The sequence below is a fragment of the Crotalus tigris genome, unplaced genomic scaffold (assembly GCF_016545835.1).
Source record: "Crotalus tigris isolate CLP2741 ecotype Arizona unplaced genomic scaffold, ASM1654583v1 scf7180000019364.2947544272:3078424, whole genome shotgun sequence".
Lineage (NCBI taxonomy): Eukaryota > Metazoa > Chordata > Lepidosauria > Squamata > Viperidae > Crotalus > Crotalus tigris.
Genome location: NW_024097500.1, coordinates 861,207 through 883,553, shown reverse-complemented (window position 1 = coordinate 883,553; position 22,347 = coordinate 861,207). Strand labels below are relative to the sequence as shown.

The 22,347-nt window shown below is 49.4% G+C and overlaps 1 protein-coding gene and 1 long non-coding RNA gene across 2 annotated transcripts; one reads left to right on the top strand and one right to left on the bottom strand.

Annotated features, from left to right (window-relative positions):
- The first annotated feature begins 47 nt into the window (after positions 1-47).
- On the top strand, positions 48-18,046 carry ZC3H4 (zinc finger CCCH-type containing 4). Its single transcript, XM_039361845.1, has 14 exons — positions 48-496; positions 8,464-8,680; positions 9,023-9,133; positions 9,407-9,623; positions 10,276-10,421; positions 10,505-10,601; positions 10,744-10,883; positions 11,528-11,644; positions 13,248-13,359; positions 13,592-13,701; positions 13,853-14,205; positions 14,396-14,676; positions 14,781-15,020; positions 15,848-18,046. Exons 1-14 carry the CDS (start codon positions 306-308, stop codon positions 17,302-17,304), a joined length of 3,789 nt encoding a protein of 1,262 aa, XP_039217779.1. The 5' UTR covers positions 48-305; the 3' UTR covers positions 17,305-18,046.
- On the bottom strand, positions 17,323-20,773 carry LOC120316392. The gene is made up of 2 exons (XR_005558945.1): positions 18,705-20,773; positions 17,323-18,674 (listed from the first exon to the last, which is right to left on the bottom strand). It is a non-coding gene; the product is annotated as an uncharacterized LOC120316392 (long non-coding RNA).
- Between the last annotated feature and the right edge of the window lie 1,574 nt (positions 20,774-22,347).

Sequence of the window (22,347 nt, the reverse complement as noted above, 5' to 3'; positions counted from 1 at the left end):
TCGCCGCCTCGGGTCGGGTCGGGTGTGGCCGCGCGCGCCGCGCCTGGCTGGCTGGCTCGGGCGTCGCTCTCTCTCGCTCTCTCTCCCTCCTCTCAGGCGGGCCGGCGCCATTTTGTGTGGTGCAGCCTCGGAGCCAGCCTGCCGCTTCTGCCTCTGCCGCCGCCGCCGCCTGCCTGCCTGCCTGCCTGCCTGCCGGCCAGCGAGCCCACGAGCAAGCGACCGAGCGCGGCGCCAGGCCCGCCCGTACAGTGACTGTGCCCCGTGCCCCCGTCGCGCCCGCCCTCCCCCCCCGGCCCGGCCCCCCCATGGCGGTGGAGAGCCCCAGCGTGCCTCCGCCCAGCAGCCCCCACGCCAGCCCCCCGGCCCCTTCTCCGGCCGCTGCTGCCAACCCCCTGCTCCTGCACGGCCCTCTCGGCAGCCCGGGGCTCGGCGGCGCTGGCGCCCGGCCGCTGCAACAACACCTCCTTCTCCTCCACGGGCCCGGCCCGGACGAAAGGTCCAGTACCCGCCTCTCTCTCTCTCTCTCTTTTTTTTCTCTCTCTCTTCTCTCTTTTCTCTGGGTATCGGGGGGGGGCGGGGGGCCGGGGGGGCGGGGAGGGAGCCCCACCCGCGCCGGGGCGAGCCGGGCCGGCGGTCGTGGCAGCCGCAGCCTCCGCGGCCTGTTTCCCCGCCTGGCCGCCACTCCTTCCTCTCCCGCCGCGGCGGCCAAGGGGTTCCCTCTAGGCGGGGGCGACCCAGCCGGAGCCGGAGTTCGCTTCGGTCGGGTTAAAAAGCCCGAGCCCGCCGCGATGCGGGTGCCGCCCGGGCGCCGCCGGTGGGCCGAGTCCGCCTCCGCTGCGTGGTCCGGCTGAGCTCGAAGGAAAACTGTAAGCAGCCGCAAAGTGCGACAATCACAGAGTCCCCCCCAAGTCACCACACGCTCCCTCCCGCCCCCCCCCCCGCTATTCTCCCCGCGAGCGTGGCCGTGTACAGTACAAGCACCTGAGCGCCCCTGTTGTGGCCCGTTTGTTAACCACACACCGTAAACAGTCCACGCTTTTCCCCACACGAGTTCAAGGAAGCCGGGCTGCTCCGTGCCCTGCCCATTGGGTCGAGAAGCCCCGAGCCCGGGTCTTCTCCAGAACCGGCCCCTGGTCTGGTAGTTTCCTTGCCAATCAAGAGCATCACCCTGTCCCCTGGCACACTATTTTCTTTTTTCTGATTGGGGAGGAAGCCACTCTTTTGTTCATCTAAAATAGCGTTACCTTATTTGTTCCTCTTCATTTGCCTACCAAGTTAGTGTTGTACTCATGTACTAGGAAACCTAAATTTACAAAACAAGGAAATAAGTTGGGCATTTTTAAAAGTTAACATACAGTATTAATGCACCATTAAGCCATTACCTGTATAGTTCTTTGTAATTTCTGCCCCTTTAATGTGGTTGTCATTGAATTCACACCAGGGTCAATCAGGTGTTCTTGGCAAGCATAACATTTCCTTTCTGGTCCTAAAACCTGATGGCCAAAATAGGGGTAGTTAATTTGACCAATGTTTGTAGCTTGGGATGAAGTAGATTTCACTCGCATACTTTATTTTATGAAGCAACAAATATACATTTTCTCAAAAGACACATTTCAATATTTGTAACAGCTCGCTATAACATATGAAACATTTAACCATTTTACTTCCGCCTTCAATCAACCTTTTAGAAATTTCCATAACCCAGTTGACTTTTGCCCGATTATTTCATAGAAAGCTTGGATCCACGAGAGTGAGGCAGGGAAGAGCTACCGAAAGCTGCCATTTGGCTTCAGCTTTCAATGGAGATTGATAGTTGTTATAAAATGGGGCTGGCAGTTTGCATAGAAATACACAATAGCATACCAAAAATTCATATATTATTGTACCCTGTAAATTCTGATCCTGTTTGATATACACTCCAAACATGCAAGTGTCGATAGTCAATGCTCTACAAAGCTTTGTTTTGCCCTAGATACCAGTAGTTTTGCAGAGAGAAAAAAAGTGGGAAAATTCAGGATTGGGAGATTCCAGGGTTAGGGGGGGGGGTCAGCTGGGCCAGCAGGCAAATTCCCACTATGCTGCTGTTTTGAAGTGGCATCTCCTGACTTCCCACTTGTCTTCTGCTCTAAGAGAACCCTGTTGAATTTGGCACGTGCCCCTTTGGGAAGAATTGGTTCAATGGTGAATCTTGTGAGTTGGCCGAATTCTATACAAACACAACACCTTTAGTTTTCTGGCCTCTTCACTCAGGCGTTGTGTTTGCCAGCAGGCCAGAGATCGCTTGGCATTGAATGGCTTCAATAATTGCAGTTCTCCCATAGATAACAGCTGCAGTGGAGAGCTGCAAAGAAGGGCGAGGGAACTGTATTCCATATTTGGTCTTGGAGGTAGGGATGTCCTCAATTGTAAGGAAAAGAAAGCAAAATTAACCATCCCAGTGTCATAGTGTGCGACCCTGCCTTTGAAATTCTCCCTTAAAGGCAACAGCGTTCCTGGCTCCACCAAGGAAGTAAAAATCCAAAGTCAAGTTAGTCTCTCTTGAAGTTCTGCTGGGATATGGAATTGATTAGGCGAATTGGCTCTGACTGAAATCGGTAGAATATAGTCAGGCTGAGCAGTTGGGTACAGTTGTGCTTATTTCAGTGATGCTTAGCCACAGGCAAGGGAGTTTGGGGCTTCTTTTTGGTAGAAGCGGCCTTTTTTTTCCAGGTGCTCAGTTTTTCAGTGAGTTTCATAAAAGTCATCTTGCATGTAATCCCAAATGTATGCTTTTACCTATTGAGTAAAGTGCACTTTTAGCACAGCAGGTAAAAATCTACTTTGTCCATTTACAATAATGTTTTTAAAATATTACTGGCTGTGAGTGTTGCTTTTTGTGTGGCTGCAACTCTATGGTCTGCTCTAGTTTTGTAGTTCAGTTCAAAGCAGGCTAGGAACTCTGGTGCTGTAGCTGTATTGCTCCCATCTTCCTTTATGGAGAAATCCCCTCAGTTAATGTTCCTGGCACTAGCGCCAGTGGTGGTTTTGAGAGTGTGGCTCAGCAGCCTCCCCTGGCTTGAGCTGGCGCTTCTCTGGTCCTCCTGGGCACTTTGAAAGAGAAGCACCGCCTCCATTTTGTGGCAATGGGTTGCAGGGCAATCCTACCAGAAGATACGTGAATCAGGCTGGCTTGGGAGGGTTTCCACAGCTTTCTTCTTCAGGGCCACTAGGCGGCTGCAGAGACAACCAGCTTTAAAAGAAAACAGAATTTGAAAAGTTATTTCAGTCTAGTTTTCAGCCCAAAGCTAGAATAAACCTGCTTAGGTATGTACTTTTGATACTAATAGTAAATAACTTACTGATCCTTCCATATTTTTTTCCTGTTGGAACTAAGCCACAGCATGAAGTTCTGTCATAGGGAATCTAGTCTGAAGTTTTTTCTTAGGAATTGAAATACTTCATTTGGCCAAGTGTGATTAGACACACAAGGAATTTGTTTCCAGCACAGAAGCACTCAGTGTATTCAAACGATAAAATCGTAATCATAGTGCCAGTGATATCGCTGCCTCTCTCCTTGTCCTTCTCATCTTCGGTGTTCTCCCCTTCAGCTAGCTCTGCCTTATGCTCTCTTCAAGCCTTGTGATTGTTGAGTCCTTCCTTCCCTTTCCCAGCTCCCATCTTGGTGCCTGGATCATACAGCTTCCCTGCACATTCAGTTATCCCACTTCTCCTTTGAGGTTCTGCCAAGGCTTCCTTGGTCCTCCAACAACCAGGCACTGTTCCTTGCCCTGAATTATGCAATATGTGGTGCAGTCAGTATTGTGAAAACTGCCTGAATTAGTGACAGGAGGGGGGGGATGTCTGGTCCAGACCAGGGAGGAGAATTCCAAGCTGGGCTGCTGGCTGGCTCCAGTCATGTGATCCGTGAGCTCACACAGGTTGACTGTGAGGCAGTAGCCTACCTGAAAGGAGCATTCTGCTGAGGTGGGCAAATGTAGTCCCATGGTGGGCGAGCCACAAGACTAGCAATTCCCCTAATACCAGCTTTATCCTGTGAAAACACCATAACTTCATGGCAACCATGTTGCTTTGCTCTGTAGCCAGGGCGAAAATGTTTGGCAAGTTGGAGGTGGCAGAATCGTACATTTTTCAGTAATAATAATTTTACTCAGAATTGTAGTTAATAGCTTGCCACACAGCTGTAAGCCAACATGTGTTAGATCTTCTGGGATTACTTTTGCTTTGACATTGCAGTCTTAAGACCCAGCACTTGACAATGTTAAAGTCCCATATTTGGGAGCAGTCCCAGTAAATGCAGAATATTTGAGTAGGCATGCATTTGAGAGCTAGTTTGGTATGGTGGTGAGACCGTGAGTTCTAATCCTGCCATGGGCACAAAGCCAGCTGGGTGACCTTGGGCCATTTACTTTTTCTCAGTCATAGGAAGGAGGCAGTGGCAAACTGCTTCCGAAAAATCTTGCACAGAAAAATACAGAGACTTGTCCAGACGGTCTCCAAAAATCAGAGAGGATGGAAGGGAAGGGAGAAAAAAGGCATGCCTAGACAGGATGCTCTTCCACCCGACAATAAGTGGCAGAGGCCAGGCCTGAGAGCCTTGAGACTCGGGTCATCTTTTCTCTGCTGTCTTGCCAAAACATTCATTTCCTGGAAAGGGGTTCTGTTCTTTTCAAGAACTGAACAATTCAACGTGATAAAATTGTATCACCTGGTCTAATTTTGGTTTGGCCATGAAATCCTAAGTGCACAGGGTGCTCATTGTGGTCTGTGAATAATTCTGGAGTTCATTTCTTGGTTTAGTCCTTTCTCAGTTTGAGATGAAAGACTCGTGGTGGGCTTAACAGCAGAAAATATAGAGATGAAGAAGTTGGGTTGAGAACAGAATTCCTGCAACAATTGACAAGGTCTTTGAAGAAAAATTTAAGGGCCCCAAAGGGACAAAACAGGTGAAAGGAAAGAGCTAAGATGGACTGAGGCATAAACAAACCTCAAGACCAGAGAGATCTTAAGTTTTGCTTTTTTTATTTGGATATCGATAAAACCAACTTGTCAATAATTGCAGGAAGAAAGGTCTTAACTTCTTTTGTATATAGATACCGTAGTACCGGTAGTTTCCTGCAAATTTGCTGGCATGTAGTATAGAAGATAGCAGCATCTGTACTGGCATTTCTTTAGTTTGTGAAATTGGGGCTTTCCTATTTTAGAATACTGGAAACTAGAGGTTTTTTTTTTAAAAAAAAAAGTTTATAACCAGATTTTATTGAATAAAATGGATTAGGCTCACTCATCATGCTGAGCCAAAGTTTAGTTTGTTATGCTTTGTATGTTGTTCAAATCCATTGTTTGTAAACTAGTTTACATTGCCAGTTGCTGTTACTCAATATGTTGTGGTTAATTAATTCTGTTTCAGAATGATTGCGAAGCAGTTCATATTGGATGCATACTAGTAAGGGCTGGATGGCCAATTCCCAGGGATGCTTCAGAGTTCCTGATGGCCTTTGTGACTATGCAGGTGTCAGGCAGGAAAGATCAGGTCTATACGGGAAGGTCCAGTTAAGCTAAACAGCCTACAAACAGGAGTCTTCTCAACTCACCCTAACCCATTCGGAGTTAGAGAAGAATCCACGGAATTCAATGGGTTGCACAGAGTTGGACGTGGTCAGCTTGTGGCTTTGTAGGGATTCTAGACTGATTCTTCTTCTAACTCCGCCCCCAGGTTCTGCCCCTCCTACAGCAGCAGGTCCCTTCCTGCCTGGCAAAGGTTATTTCTGTTGAAAAGGACTAGAGCAACGTTTTTCCCAAACTGGGAGAGTTTACAGACTATCCGTGTAAGAGAACCCTCCTCTCCTGAACCAGTCACTCTCTTTTTACCATTAGGAAGTTTTTCCTAGATGCCAATTAAAATCTCCGGCCTTAGAGCTGAGACCTGGGATTTCCTGTCCATCTCCCAGAAGAGCAACCCGGCTGACACTTGAAGGCGGTCATTGTGTTTCTTCGCAGTCTTTCCGGGCTAAGCATACCTAGTGCCTCCGGCTGCTCCTAGCAGCATTTCCCCCTTATCCTATTAATCGTTCACCTCCAGACATCCCCCAGTTATTGGTATCCTTTCTAAAATCCAGTGCCCAGAACTGGGCACACATATTCTAAATGCAGTCTGATTAGCACAGACTAAGGCTGACTCGATCTCTACATCGGTCAGTGCAGCCCAGCTTGCCACTGTTTGTTGATTTATTCCAGCTTTTCTGGAACTCTTAGCTCGTGTGACCCATCAAGACACCCGGCTCTTTTTATGTGCTTCTACCAATATGGTTTAGCCCTTCCTCTCCTTAAGCCCTTGATTTTTCCTATCCAAATGTAGGATTTTGCATTGGTCCTGTTGAAATTCATCTTACTTGTCTTAGCTGAATATTTCAGCTTGTTGAGATCCACCTGCTTCTTGGTACCCCTTTTAGGGTGCTTGCTCCATGTTTTATCCCAGATTCAATCATTGTACTTTCTAGTCCCTCATCCAAGTAATTTATAAATATATTATGTCACTGGGAATTGAGTGGCATATAAATGATGATGATGATCATCAGCACCATGATCCCCACCCACCCATGTTCCCTTTGCCCTATAAATGTTGTCCAGGTGTATTGGGTTTAAGCTCCCCTAATTATCTGGTAATTGACCAAAATAAATATTTATCTAAGCCCTCTTAATTCCTAACTCCATAACTGAACAGATGTTGGCTTGTATCCAGACTTAATTATAACTTCAGTAACTACATTCAAAGAACTGGGCCTTAAATTCATCATCATAAGTAGCTGATGTCCCATTGTTTTTAATCAGTTTAAATATGTATGTATTACAGTAATTGCATTTTATTTGTAAGTTTCACTTACTCCTTTTTTGTGCACCACTGAATTTTATACACTGATCAATTACATGGAGTTAATTTGGCTGTCTTGCACTTTTTTCCTGCCAAATGGGATAGGGTTGTTCATTGATGATTGACAGTTGCCTCTGCAAATGTATATATCTGTGCCATAATCGTAACAAAGGTATCAATTGTGTCTGTGGCAGGCTAAAAAATTTTGGGCATGGGATTTTAACATTACAGTAGTGGCAAGCAAAAAAGAAACGAGCCGTAAATTTTAAATAAAAAGCTGAAACTAGAGATACCCCCCCACACACACACACATACACAATGGTAGAAGTCACGGAAAAAACTCTGTACATGGGGGGCATAGTACATGTAACATTTTTTCTCCCTGCTCTGAGACCTCAAACGGGGGAAAGTGAACTGGTTTTGATAACTGTCAGTAAGATGGAGGGTTTAGCCATAAGATAATAATATCTGGGTAAACGTTTGCACAGGTAGAGTTGAAGTCATCCATTTCTTTTCCAGCTGTGTGCATTTAAGGCTGCAATAACCCCAGACTAAATTCTATTGAAATGACTCTCTGTCTCCCTCCTGCCTCTGCAACCCCCTGAGATTTATTTTGCCTCAACTTTGCTGCCCTTTAGAAAAGATTTAAAAACTTGGATTTTCAGACAGGCCCGAGTGTTTTGTGGTTCCATTTGATTGATTGATTGATTGATGATGGCTGGTGATTGGTTGGAATTCTTTGTTTATTTTCACATTGTGCTGTTTGGTTGTGTATTATTAGGATGACTGTATGCTGCCTTTTGATTTGACAATCTTATAAATCTTAATATATCATTATTATAATAAGATCTTATGAACCAAAGAAAGGCCTTGGAAATCCAGCAATAAATTCTCCTAGTCAGCAGTTACGTAGGAGCTTCTTTCATCTTACCCCTGAAGGCAGAAGAAGCATAATACAGTTGTCGTGAATTCTTGAATTGGTTGCTCAGCGATTGGCTGTTCCCGTATCCTCCTCCTCAAGTGAACCCTGTGGTCTGACTGAGCAGTGGTAAAGAACATCTGCTTTGAAGACACTTGCAGTCTTTGGGCCTTTGGGTTCCTGACCTTCAGAGAGAGGTTCTGTGGTAGAAAGAAAGTAGAAATTGGATGATGCCACATTTTATAGCCTCCGTGTCTGGAGCTTTAGCTCACAAAATCACCCGAGGCTGAAAGAGTTTTATAGTTCTGCTTTTGGAGAAGAGAAGTCTGATGTTTATAACTAGCAGATTCACACTGATTTATCGTTTGCCACAATTGACTGAATTATCAATGGCATCTTATCTAACAGAAGTATATAAATTATAGTGCAATTGTTAAACCATCATGTGTTTGTAAGTAGGTTTCTGTTCTCTTGCCGGAAAATACTACAAGGATCTATTTTGGCTAACAGGTTAGACTTTTTTTTCCTTTTTTTTTTAATCACTGAATTGCCCAGAGGGATTTTTGAAAAACATAGAGGAATATTTTGTAATTTGTGTGATTTTCAGTTTTGAAACCTGCCATTGCTCTTTTTCCTGCTATTTTCAGTCGTTGATTTTGCTGTTCCACCTTTTCAGGGAGGATGGTGAGTTGGAAGAAGGAGAGTTGGAAGACGACGGGGGTGAGGAGCCCAACGGTGCTTCAGAGACCCTTGAGAAGAGCAGAAAGGAAAAAAACGAGAAGCACCACAGTGACTCAGAGGAAGAAAAGATGCACCGGAGGAAAAGGAAGCGTCGGAAAGAGAGAGAGAAGGAGAAGCGGAGATCGAAAAAGAAAAGGAAATCAAAACACAAAGTGAGTAATGCGAGAGGAGCCTTGAGAGGCTAACCTGCTTCCCCCTCCCCCAGTCGGTCTGGGTGCTTTCTGCACCCCTCGCAAAACCAGAATTGTTGGTCAGTTAGGGAGTGGCCCTGTTTCCGGGCCCCGTTTCCTCTGCCCGGGGCCTGACGGTCCCAAAGTAGTCAAATCCTGCATCGGAAGATACTGAATTCCCACCAGCAAGGTGGAGGACCACTTGTGTGGGGCTGACCCGGCCGTCTTCCAGGCTTTAGCCAGAATTGTGGGATAAGCACTCATGGGGGGGAGGGGGGAATGTCAGCATCTGGTTGGGAGTCAACAGCTTCTCCTTCCTCGCAGCGCCACGCCTCTTCCAGCGAAGACTTCTCCGACTACAGTGAGGATTCTGACTTCAGCCCAAATGAAAAGGGGCATCGGAAGTACCGGGAGTACAGCCCCCTCTACTCCTCTGTGAGTGCGGAGGGTCATCCATAGGGGTGGCCTAAGGGTGGGAGCCCCGAGGAAGATTAGCCTGTCAGATGTCCGGGTAGATTAGCAGTCAAGATGGTGCTGTTTGGATGGCAGCAAATCAACGTTGTTTGCTTCTGCTCCTTGTGTAAAAGTGATGCTTTACAGAATAACGGTTTATAAAATGGGTTGAGAGCCACTTCTTCTTTTGGACGTCTAGTTCCACTTGTGTCCTCTCTTTTGTTCAACCATAACCATTTGTGTGTTTGCCTTCAGTCCCATCAGCAGTACTCATCATCTCACAGTGCCCCAAAGAAGGGGTATCCTAAAATGGAGAACAAGAGCTACCCCCCCTACGAAGAATATGAGAACGAGGGCTACTGTGACTACGAGGCAGAGGAGGAGGAGGACATGGGGAAAGAAGAGTATGATGACTTTGCAAAGGAGCTGAACCAGTACCGGAGAGCAAAGGAAGGGACGCACAGAGGCCGCGGTACGCTTGTTTTTCCTTCAGCCCAGACACTGATTGAGCGAGGCAGGTGCAACCAGACAACAACAAAAAACCCAGGCCTCTCCTGAAAACGTGGCTGTCAGTAGCTGTCCTTGGGGAGTGTGTGCGGCCTTTTTAAATGACACAGCAGTTACTGATTTTTTGACACTCCACAGCAGCTCTCCCTATTGAGGGCGTCTGTCCCCGTTTGCATGTAACCTATCCAAGACCCAATTGACTCTGGTTCCAAAAGGGCACTCAGCTCCTGGTAATACAACATTTTAAAGTTAATGCCTTTTCTTTCTGGGTTTCTTTGAATTGGGAGCTGAATTTTAGAAAGTCAGCATGCAGGCATACCTGGTATTTCCATTGGTTTGTAGAGACTAATGTATGGCATTGCAGAAAAACGTTGTAGTTTCTCAAAAGAGACAACAAATGGGAAGAGATATCAAATGGCTTTGTGCTTTTCCCCCTAAACAGTAGTCCCAGTTAAGAGTATTGCCCTGAGTTGCTTCTTTTTCTCACAGCAAACCTAATTGGCTCAGTTCCCACACCACACTAAACCAGGTAAATCAAACAAAACCAGTATAGTTTAGTGTATATACAAATGCTGGAGTCTGATCGGTTTGGCACCTTCTCTGGTTTGTGTCAACAGGTGGCCGTGGTCGAGGCCGAGGTTACCGTGGACGTGGAAGAGGTGGAATGAGAGGACGAGGCATGGGCAGGAGCAACCGAGGCAGGGGAAGGGGAGAGCACCCAGAGGAAGAGGAGGGGGAAGAAATTTACGACGAGGAGATGGAGGTGAACATTGAGATCTGTCCTTGCTCAGCCTGGCTTCTTGCCACGGTCCCTTTTGGCTAATTTCCCCTCTGTCTGCCTGGCAGTTCTGCGAAGGAGAGGAGCCCATGGGGGAGGAAGACTACGATGATTATTCCAAAGAGCTGAACCACTACCGCAGAAGCAAAGAAGGAAGGGGGAGAGGTATATGGGTGGAGGGAGAAAAAGTGAAACCCTCCTTTCCTCCCTTTGGAGCCTCGGCTGCCCAAGGCCTCTGCCAAGCAGACGACGGGGTGGGGCTTTCCATGGCTGGGTTGCAGAATCGACTTGACTGGTCTTGTTACAGGCATGGGCCGTGGCCGAGGCCGTGGCTCCAGGGGACGAGGCAAGGGGATGAGCCGTGGACGAGGTCATCGTGGCAGATCAGGCCTAGGCAAAGCAGGAGGGCTCAATGAGGAGGACGACTACTATGAAGATGACCTGGGGGTAAGTGGCCTAGGAGGCCCCTCGCTTGCTTTGGGTCTAACTGGGGCTTGAGGCAGGGTGGAGGCCAACAGGCAGCATGGGAGTGGACTCCCTGGGAGGCCCAGGTGAGGCCAAGCTTCTCCCACCTGCTAGGACTGGTGCCTCAGTGGGGCTCTTTCCAGGATGGATAGAGCTGGGCTGTTCAATGCAGACAAATCAGGAAATTGGTAATACAGAAAATAGCGCGAAGCTCCGGATCCTCCATTCTCGTTGGCTCTGGACTGTGTGTAAGGCAGTGGACTCAAGTCCACATCTAAATCCTTAAGCTCTTGAATTCATTTAAATCCTGTACACCTTGGCAGCTGGGGCTATTCAAGAGAACTCAGGGGTTGCATGAATCTCACTGTGAGATGCAGCTGCAAAAGATTGGATGACCCAAGTGGGAGCTTTTTTCCTTGTGGCACACCAGCTTTGCCATGCTTTTCCTACAAAACCAACAAAATACCTTTTATTCACCTAGAAACTAGGCTACAAAATTAATTTTATCTGGCTTTTATTCTTGCCACTATTCTTTCTTACAAATTGTTTTAATTTTTTTCACAAAAGTCTGCCTAACGTTGATATATAAATCATTCAAATTAATATTTTTCTTTTGATCCGTATAGGATGGAGGTGGTAGCTGTGGGAATTACAGGCGGAACGATCGTGAGAAATCTCACCAGCAGTCAGATAAGAAAGGAAAAGTCGTCTGCAAGTATTTTGTGGAAGGAAGATGCACTTGGGTAGGTGCAGCTCGGTTCCAGCTCATTTATTGTGCTTTGATCAGTGATCAGGATCAGCGATGTAGGTGCCCAATTCGGTAGTCCTCAGCTTAACAACCACAATTGAACCCAAAATTTCTCCTGCTAAGCGAGACAGTTAAGGGAGTCGCACCCCCCTTTTATGACCTTTTTTGCCACAGTTGTTAAGTAAATCACTACAGTTGTTCAGCTAATAACACGGTTAAGTGACTCTGGCTTCCCCATTCACTTTGCTGCTGGGAAGGTTGGAGTGATCCCAGGACACTGCAGCCATCATAAATACATGCCGGTTCCCAAGCGTCCAAATTCTGATCACATGACCATGGGGATGTTGCAGCAGTCATAAGTATAAAAAAATGGTCACAAGTCACTTTTCTTCAGTGCTGTTGTAACTTCGAATAGTCACTGAATAAATGGTTGTAAATTGAGGACTCCCTGCAGGTGCCTTAGAACAGGAGTCTGGGCTGCCTAGGAGCGGAGAAGCCGCCGGCTCCGTTTCCTTCTGTGGCAGAAGGGGGAGGCGTGGGCTAGGAGTGCCAGAATGCCTTTTTTCATGTGCATCAGTGCCACCAGCCCCCCCCCCCATTTGTTCTTGTAGTCCCAGTGTTCGAAAAGTTCCTGCTTAGCTCTTTTCACTTAGTCCAGTGGTTCTCAACCTTTTTAATGCCGCGACCCCCCAACCGGTCGTAAGTCGAGGACTACTCAACCGGTCGTAAGTCGAGGACTACTCAACTGGTGCAGCACCATTTGCAGAATGGGACTTTTGGCGGGCTCAGTAGGGCAGAGACAGCCTGGACAATTCCTATTGGCTTTTGAAAGCCAATAGAATTAGACTCTATTCAAGAGAGTCTATTCTATTGGCTTTCAAAAGCCAATAGAGTAAAAGGGAGTAGCAAAGCTAAGGAAAAGGAGAAAAAAATGGCGCACTGCGTTGTTTGGCGACCCCCGTGAAATGGTCGTTCGACCCCAAATGGGGTCCCGACCCACAGGTTGAGAACCACTGACTTAGTCCTTTGTGCAGTGAATCCTCTCGATGATGTTTAGCCCCATGTTTATTTAAAGACTTAGAGATCTGAGGTTATCAGAATAATTCACACGCCCTTAAAGAAACAGTGAAGGACGCCCAAAAAGACAGCAGCCATGATTTTCCATAATCGGCATTCCCATTTGCCTGCTCCAGGCCATGTAGCTCCTCTCTGCCCTACAGAGGCACATGCCTTAATCTCTGCAAGATCCCTGCCATTAAAGCTCCACTGCAGAAGTGAAGGGACTCTCCCCCGCCCACTTCATTGGGACATTTTAATTTAATGACAACAACAGCAGACTTGGAGGTCTTTGTTATCCTATCTCTTGTTCTGTGCATGTTATCCCACAAAGTGGTACTTTCCCTGAAGCTGCAGTTGTATTTGTTCATTGCCAGTTGTGAAGGGATGGAATTAATCGTGGGCCAGGCCTTTGATTGCTGTGGCTGAGACCACCAGCCCTTCTCCCGGAGACCAGGGTGAGATGTTTTGCATCCAGTCAGCTGGTGAAGTTCTGTTGTGTCTGTGGCTAAGCCGTGTGCTTTTTGTGTTTTTCCTGCCAGGGGGAACACTGCAACTTTAGCCATGATATTGAGCTACCAAAGAAGAGGGAACTCTGCAAGTTTTACATCACTGGTTACTGTGCCAGGGCGGAAAATTGTCCCTACATGCATGATATCCTTTCCAATCACTTTCGTCCAGCATTTTTAGGACAGGGTTTTGGGAGGTTTTTGGTCCCCTGATCTGCCTCTCCTTACTCAGAGGACTGGCTCGCTGCAGGCTGCAGGCCGGCTTTTTCCCCAAAGGGGAACTTTGTAGAAGCAAGAGTTGTGAAATCTTGGGTCTCCTGATGCTGGTGGGTTCCTGTGGCTTTTTTTTTTTTTTTGCTTTCCTCAACACCTGGCACGGGACTTCCCTTGCAAACTATTTCACACCACTGGGAACTGCATTAATGGAGACGACTGCATGTTCTCCCATGAACCACTCACCGATGAAACTCGGGAACTCCTGGATAAGGTAAAGGGACCAAATGAGCACCAAGATTTGGCCGCTCTGCAGAGAGGCCTCAGACGGCCCCTGGAGTTTTCGTAGCCAGGAGGGTTCTGGCTCAGCACGGTGGGAGATGCGACTGGAGAAACTGACCCCCAGCCCTTGCCTTGCCTCTTAGATGTTGGCTGATGATGCAGAAGCCGGAGCAGAGGATGAGAAAGAAGTGGAGGAGTTGAAGAAACAAGGCATCAACCCATTGCCCAAGCCACCTCCTGGGGTGGGATTGCTGCCCACTCCCCCACGTCCCCCAGGGCCCCCGGCTCCAACTTCCCCTAATAGCCGCCCCCTGCCCGGAGGTCCCCCTGCCCCGCCCCCGCCCCTTCCCCCACCAGGGCCACCGCAGATGCCTCTTCCAATCCACGAGCCCCTCTCGCCTCAGCAGCTTCAGCAGGACTTGTACAAGAAGATCCCTTCCCTCTTTGAGATTGTCGTGAGGCCTACAGGGCAGCTGGCAGAGAAGCTGGGGGTGAGGTAAGAGGGGATGCAGAGGGCCAAAGGGAAAGAGGAGGGGGCTTCCGCCACAGTTGGTGTGGCCCAGTCTCTGCCCTTGTGGAGGGCAGGTCCAAGATGCCTGGGTTTCCTGGGGAAGTGAGATGCTCTGTCGAGATAAAGAGCCCGCCAGCATTCAGAGGGGCCTGATCCCACTTCTCTTTTCCTCTAGGCACCCTGGTCCATCCCCACCTCGGTTCCCCGGGCCTGGGCATCCAGAGCTGCCTCCCGACATGCCCCCTGACATGCTTCCGGACCTATGTCCGGACATCTGCCCTGATATGCCAATGGGCCCAGGGATGAACCCTGGCCCTCCGTTGGGCCCTGGACCCCCCATGATGCCCTTTGGCCCCGAGGAGATGCCCCCCGGTCCCCCAACACAGGACTTCTATGACAACTTCTACCTGCACCCGGAAGGTCTGGAGATGGATCCCAGCCTCATGGTTGGCCCAGGCAAGTTGAGCAGGGCGGCTTTGTATGCCTGGCATTGGGGCAGGGGGCGGGCTGAGCGGCTGCCTTCTGTTCCAGTGCTCTCACTGCTCTCCCCCCCCCCACAGAGGGCTACCCAGGCTATGAGGAGCTCCCTGGGGAAGGGCTCTTCCCCGACCCTTCCCTGGAGCCAGATTCTTTCTGTGATGGAGGCGTCCCAAGGCTGCAAAAGCCCTCCAGCGGCATCCCAGACTTCCTGCCTTCCACCCAGAGGGCTCTCTACCTTCGCATCCAGCAGAAGCAGCAGGAAGAAGAGAGGGCTCGCCGGCAGGCAGAGAGCTGCAAGCAGGACCGAGACCACGAGGACGGCAAGGGCTGAGAGGGGGGATGGGTGGGTGGATGGGCTCTGCGAGGGGAAGCCCAGCTTGCTTCACGCTGGGCATGTTCTTTGATGTGCTGGTGGGGCCTGGAAGCCCACAGGGGGACAGGTTGGCAGCAGCACCCAGGAGCAGCCACCATTCTGGCAGGGTCATGGGCAGGGTGTACATATTACACTGCCTGAGTGTGGTGGCTTACTCAACCACCACAGGGACTGTAGAAAGCCGCCCTTGATTTTTCCTGCTGAAAGTGTAGGGGCAGACCTTTGTGCGAGAGCGCTCTTTTGGGCTTGCTCCCCAACTCCCATCCCTGTGAAACAGCACCTGTGGACAATGGGAGAGCCAGTGTGGTCTGCTAGCTAAGCAGCCGGATGAGGATTGGAGAAACTGCAGGTCCATCTCCAGCTTGGAAAAATGGGGTGACTTTGAGCCAGTCACGCTCACGGGTTGTTGTCATGGGAAGTAAATGAAGCAGGTGCCAAGAAACTGCTGACTTGAGCTGCTGGAGGAAAAGCGGGAAATGAGTCCCACTTGGGTTAAGGAAAGGTCCATCAGCAGAGTCCCCTCCCCTCCCCCCTCCCCCATTGCAGCATTGCCAGGGGAGATCAAGGCAACTGTTGGCTGAGAGAGAGCAATTTTACAGCAGTTGTTCTTTTCTGCAACTTGGTCAGTCTACAGAAATCTTTTTGCCCAGCTCAGTGACTTTCCGTGAATGAGGTTTCTCTTTAAAATGTTGTAGCTTGGAAATTATTCTTGGTTGCTTCTTGAAGAGGCTTCTGAGATAGCCAGTGTGGGCTCACCACCACCCCCTCTACCAGGTGATCCTGGCAACTGGTATTCCAGTGATGAGGATGATGGAGGCAGCAGCAGCGTCAGCTCCATCCTGAAGACTCTACGGCAGCAGAGCTCCAGCAGACCCCACGAAGACCCTTCTGGAAATGCCATTCCTGCCTCAGGCAGGAGTGATCCTCGCCTTCAGAAGAGCCGGCCAGCCGATCCTCGCCTTCTGCGTGACCCCAGGCTTTCTCGAAACCTGGAGTCTTCTGGAGCCGGAGATGCCGGGCCCACTGATCCACGGCGGGCGCGGCACATCGCAGCCTCTGCCCCCAAAGCAGCAGAAGTTCTCCATTCGATCCCTTCGATCAGCCAGAAGGCTGTTCCTGTCCCAGAGGAAGAAGAAGGGGAGAGGGCCCTGCGGGACAAACCGGTCACTATCCCTCTGGACATCCTGCCAAACCACTCGCTGAGGGACCCTCGCTGCCAGTTGCAGCAGTTCAGCCACATCAAGAAAGACGTGGTCCTGCTCATGCCCAGTTTTGCACGCATGGTGCTGTGGAGCCCCGAAGACTTGATCCCCCTACCTGTTCCTAAGCAGGAGTCAGTTCCTGTCCCAGCTGCTCTCCAGGCCCTGCCTGCCCTCGATCCACGCCTGAACCGACCTCAGAACTCCAGCCTCTCTGACCCCAGGCAGCGGGCTGGGTCCCAGCCAGAACCCTCTGCCAGTCCTGGCTCCAGCCTTCCGGATTTTGAGCTGCTATCCAGGATATTAAAGACCGTCAACGCAGCAGGCAGTCCTGGGCAGAGTGACAAGCCAAGCGACCCCCGCACACGGAAGGTGCCTGTGGACCCCCGCTTGCCCAAGGCTCCCGAGCCAGGATCCTCGGGGACCACAGATCAAGCAGAAATCGGCTCCCCACTAGGAGGGGGTGCGGAGGCTGCAGCCAGCATAGCCCCTTATGATCCCAGGCTGCTGACCGCAGGAGGGTTGAGCAGGGGCCCTGGCCAAAGCAGCGTCCTGAGTGGGATCAGCCTTTACGACCCAAGGACCCCAAGCCCCAGCTTCAAGTCGGCCGATTCTGCTGGCGAAGGGAGTCCAGCCACCAAGAGCGCTGAAGGCAGCAAAGGCAGCTGTGGCAACAGAGGAAAGGAGCCGCTGTTTGTGCGCCGGTCAGCTTTGGACCAGCTGGAAGCCGAGAAGCCCAGCCCAGAGCTGGCGAGTGACCGCTACAACAGCTATAATCGGCCACGGCCCAAGGCAGCCCCCTCTGCTCCTGTTTCCACTGCGCCTGCTGCAGAGACAGCTGTCACTCAGCCTGGCGTCCATCATCTCCCAGTGCCACCCGTGTATGGCCTGGTGAAACAGGCGGCCAAGTCAGGGGCAGGCAGCCCTTTTGCAGGGAATAGCCCTGCCCAGGAAGGGGAGTTGCAGGATGCGGGCTCTCTGAAGGACGTTTTTAAAGGCTTCGACCCGACGGCCTCCCCGTTCTGCCAGTAGTATTAAAAGACTTGTACATGCAGCCTTGTGTCCGAAAGCAGCAGCAGTGTTCTTCACTTTTTAAAAATTCCATGAATTGCCATTGACTGTGTACCGCCATCTTTTTGAGCTTTGCTGAGTGTAATCTCCAAGCGACCGTGTAGGAAAGTCACAGGGGTCCTGAGCCACCCCAGGCAGTATTGTGTCATGGCCCTTCCGGCTTCCGTTGCGGATTGATCTGAGGTCCACTCGGAATCCTTCAGTGTCTTCAATCCTGCTCTAGCTGGTTCTGCCAGCCCTTCCCTCCTCCTTTGCACAGTGGCTGGGCCATGTCTCCATTCCCCCCCCCCTCCGCTTCTCCTCTTCAGGTATTTATTGTCTGTCGAATAGAGGATGAAAGGATATGTCAGTTTCTTAGTGTGCCCTACGAAGGGGTGAAACTGTCAGCCATGCTGATCTGTAGAATATATCTATCTTTGTTTCTAAACTGTAACAATATATGTGTATCATAGCCTTTTTTTAAAAAAAATCTAGCACAGCAAAAATTATTATGGAGAAGTAACCATGATGAATTATTTTTGTAACTCTATTGAATTTTGTTTTAAATATCTTTCTGCCGTTTTCTTGGGTTGCCGGATTCGGATACGATGCAGCCAGGCTATAACAGGCTGTTTCTGTCTCTGGTGGGCGGCCTCTTGAAGAAGTGATGCCTTCTACCAAAACAGAGTTTGTAGTATTGAAATTAAATTATTAATAACACTAATTTGCTTGTATGTCTCCTGCACTCCTCTAAAAAGCAAATGGAACCCCGGTGTTCAGAAACGAGAGGTTTGTCATTCCCGCAAAGGAACATTTGTTTCCACGATCTTCTGTGCAGGGGCAGCCATGACCTTCTGGCATCCCAGAAAGCCCTGGCACAGAGCCCGTTCCCTTAAAAACCAGACTAGACAATGGGGGGGGAGGTTGCTGTGGATGAAGGGCCCTTTTTGTAACAAGCAAGAGTAACCCCACAAATTTGGTCTATCCAGAATTGCTGAACAGAGCTGGAAGCCCCTCGGCTTGTTTCTGTCTTTCCGGTACTTGTAACTGATGGATTTGGTCTCTTCTCAAATGCAGAGAAGTAAGTTGCACCTGTTAGTCTTCAAAAGGCTGCTTCATCTCTCCCCCTGCCCTCTCTTGGTCAGCTGTTTTGGAGTTAAAAGCACTGACCTTTTGCCCTGATCCAGCCTGGCAAGAACCGCCTGAAGGATGAGCATCTGTGTGCGCTGGTGTGCTCTTGAGGCAGGCAATTTGGAGATTCCACCATACGGCTCTTGGTCCTCTCAGCAACGGGCTGAGCTACGTGGGCCTGTTGGGGCTGAGGCAGCCTCTTTTCTGCCCGAGGGATGCGCCTCTGGGGAAGGTGGGCAGAAAAGGCCCACCTTCCCCACAGAGCAAATGAGCAGCCCAGGATTGCGGCTTCTCTGTGAAGTGCATGTAGAAGGGCTGCTGGCTCTGTTAGAAACCAAGGGATAAGAATCCTTTGGCAGCTTGGGGCTTTGCAGCTTGACAGACTGCAGGGCGTGACTGACAGGAGCAGGGTTCATGCCCAGGTTTAGCAGTGTTTAATCTGAAATGGATTGGTGGGGAGGGGGGGTGTCAAAACATTTTGCAGTGTATTGTTTTTCTCTCTCTGCCTTGGTGATTCCTACTCTTCCTTTTTTTGCCCAGGGAATGTAACACAGTGTAGAACTCGCTGGGAAGGGAGAGAAAGTTATGTCCTTTTGGTACAAATGCAAGCTAGCTTTCTTGGAAAGCCAAGCTGGTTTCCTGCTTTGCCAGTTTTCAGCCACTTACCTGGGGAGGCTTTGTATGCAAACACATTGAAGTCCAGAAATGGAGAAGGGCTGGAGAAGATTTCCAAGGAACCTTTTGAAACTTGTCCGGAGTGGGCAAGTCCCTGTGGAGAAGCCATCCTGATCCTGGAACCAATGAACAGCTTGTCAAGGAATGTGCTCTTTGTGAAGTATTCTGTCTTGTGAACCTGCCTAGGGACATAGATGCTCTGTGATATTTGTACAATCTGACTTTTGTAAATCAAGATCCATTCACTTAGACCCAAATCTTGGTTATCAATGAAATTTGCCAGTGCTTTATAAAATGCTATAAAATGTAGATATTATTTGAAAAGGGATTTGTATATATTGTACTGGTATTTTTACAGTGATTTTTGGTTGCATGGCTGTTTGCTTTTTTTTTTTAATCACACATGCGTCTTCCAACAATGTCCAGACTCAAGACTCTGATCGTTGTACTGCTGGCATTAAATGATGCAGTGATTTTAAAGGTTGCCACCCAGCTTACTTTGGTATGGAATTATTTCAGATATTCCCATTGTGAGGCAGAAGGGCGCAGTCAACCAAGTTACCATTCATAGCTTTCCAGCCACAGTAGGATGCTTGGCAGGGATGAGGAGTGGTGGGGAAAGGGTCAGAGAAAACTGACCTTGGAAGAACCATCAGCCTAAATGCTTGGGGGAGGGCCTGGCTGAGAAGATGAAAGTGGTCTGCTTGTCCCAACAGTTGAGGCCAGGAGACCCTTCTCCCAAAAGACAATAGCTGCTGCTGTAAGTTTGACCAGAATCAGGCCTGCAGGAGATGGTTTTGGATAGCACTGGTCTGTTTTGCTCAGAAGGGCAGCCTAGGCATGGCCACCAAAGAGGTCTTGGGCTGGCCAAACCTTGGCCTTGGGCAGGTCATGCGTGGCCTGGAGAGCGAGCCTGCCTAATTCCAAGAATGAGATACCAGCAGGCACAGGAGGCCCGTTGGGCATCCCTGGAGGGGCTACCTAGAAGAGAAATAGTCAATCCCCCCCCCCAGGTGATTCACTCTCCCGGCCTTGGTCAATGTGCAGCTTTTGGGTGCAGCCCTCTGTCATGGGAAGCCCTTTCCTCCTTGCACATGGGGGCAGTGGCAGGGCACCTGCATAATTGGGGGGAGCCCTGCTGATCTAACCCATTGCTTCCCCAATGGCAGCTGCAGAGATGGGTACCCCGCTTGCCTTCCTGGTATTGGTTTTGGTTGTATCTCAGCTTTTTAGAAACACATTTACAACAGCCTCAATCCACTTCTGGGGGGGGGTGGCCTTTGGTCTGTTGTGATGGAGTGGGTCCCAGAGGAATCCAGTGAGATTTCTCACTGCCGTATTACCAATCAATCAAGAGGAGAGCATTCGTGCTGGCCTGGGAAAGGATCGCTTATAGCCAGAGGCAGCCTGGGCTTGACTGAACATCAAGAGGGCTCCCTACTCCAAGGCTAGGCTGTACTGGAGGAGCCCTTACTCAGAAACTGCTTCTGCTGTGGGTTGGAGGCTTGGAGGTGCTTGCTGAGGTGCGTGTCCTTCCCCTGGTGCCCTCCCTTTCTCCTAGGGAAGTTCCTGAGTGAGTGAACCATGGCAGCCAGCCTGGCAATACAAAGGTGGGAATGCCAAAATAGGATTTCAGGCCAAAGTGAGCTCTTCTCCCTTCCCTCTCCTACCCTTGCCTCTAAGACAAGTCATTCTCACAAAATAAATCATTTAACATTGAGAAAAAAATAAAATGTAGAAATGAATTTTTATCAAAATGAATAATTCAATGCTGTAAAAGGGGAGTCCTGGACATGCAATTCTTAAAGAAGACACAGGATGGCACTGGCCATTTGCATCCCTAAATCCAATGCCATCACTACTGTATTGGGTCTTCTGCAACATTAAAGCCCAGGATCCTATTTCTACAAAGAGAGTCCTGGACTTGGATGGAACAGGAAGCAGAAAATAAATTCCTGATGCAAACGCCTTGAGCAAGGGCTTGAATTAGGTTAGAAGACCTCCGAAGTCCTTTCCGGCCTTTGATTCTATGTTCTTGACCTACTAACTACCCTATTGTATGAGTGGTCTATCTTCATCACTAACATAGCTGTCCCCTTGAACTGGGAAGCTAAAAAAAGCCCACTAATTTATATGACCCTCGTTTCCTTTATTAGCATTGCTGAAATCAATTTAGAAAAAAAGGGATGGAAATTCCCGGCCTGCCTCAGGCACATCCCAAAGCCCTTTTAGAAGAGGTAGGAGAGGAAAATACTGTATGTTAGTCTCTAGTCTGCCCTCTAGTGTTCAGTAGGATTTTCAGAGGAGCACATGGAGACTTTATGTATCTGATGAAAAAAACTAGCTCACAAAAGCTGGTTACTTTTAATTACACATGCTAGTCTGAAAAATTGCTGCCAGACATCTCTTGGTTTTGGGTAGCAGGAGATAATTTGGGAAGGGGGCTCTTTCAGACACAGCTTGCACTGTAATCGGGGCACAATTTTGCTTTGAGGTAGAAGGGCAAGCTCCTTTGGCTATGGCTCACAGCCTGGGGGTGGAAAGCACATGAGCTCTTTTGTTGACCCAGACTTAGGGGACAGTAGCAATTGTGATGGCCCCGCTCTCTCTGGCCACTTGCAGACTCATGATTGTAAGGTCATGAAAAGACAGCAAAGGAAACACCCAATATTCTAACCCACCCAGGAACATACGGCTATGCACCAATTCAGAGTGGGGAGGAAGGGCAGTAGGTGGGACTGAGCCAAAGTGAGATTGTGTTGTGGTTGGGACAAGGGATTACTTTCCAAGGGTGAGTGGAGCAAGGCCGCCTCCCCTTTCTTGGCCCAGAACGGGAGCTCCCTGGTTCTCCTCAGCACCTCTTTTCCTTTTGCTCAGGCAAGAAGGGGAAGAGGCTGGGGAGCAACAGGAGGCAAGCAGAACCTCTGGGGACATCACAGGTACCATTGAAAGGTCCTCCCAGGCACTTCTAGGGCCTTGGGCCCTGCAGCAGGTGAGGTAGAGGAGAGGTGCTCAAGCACCGTGGGGTCTGTGTGGCCATTTGCACACCTTCAGTTTGCTCTCCAAAGCCACGGAAGGTTGGCATGAGCAAAGGTCAGGACCATCCCAAGGTCCTGGGTCAAAGTCACTTTCTAGTGGCATCAGCTGGCCCTTCTTTGGCAGCAGCTTAGGTCAGAGAATAGGTGGTTGCACTTAATTAACATTATAGCTGATTTAGAT

Bases quoted from the DNA above. Each gene is read 5' to 3' on its own strand.
- ZC3H4 (XM_039361845.1), top strand. From the start codon at position 306: ATGGCGGTGGAGAGCCCCAGCGTGCCTCCGCCCAGCAGCCCCCACGCC. The intron at 10,602-10,743 runs GTATATGGGTGG...GTCTTGTTACAG, and splicing joins CAAAGAAGGAAGGGGGAGAG to GCATGGGCCGTGGCCGAGGC. The intron at 14,677-14,780 runs GCAAGTTGAGCA...CCCCCCCCACAG, and splicing joins CAGCCTCATGGTTGGCCCAG to AGGGCTACCCAGGCTATGAG.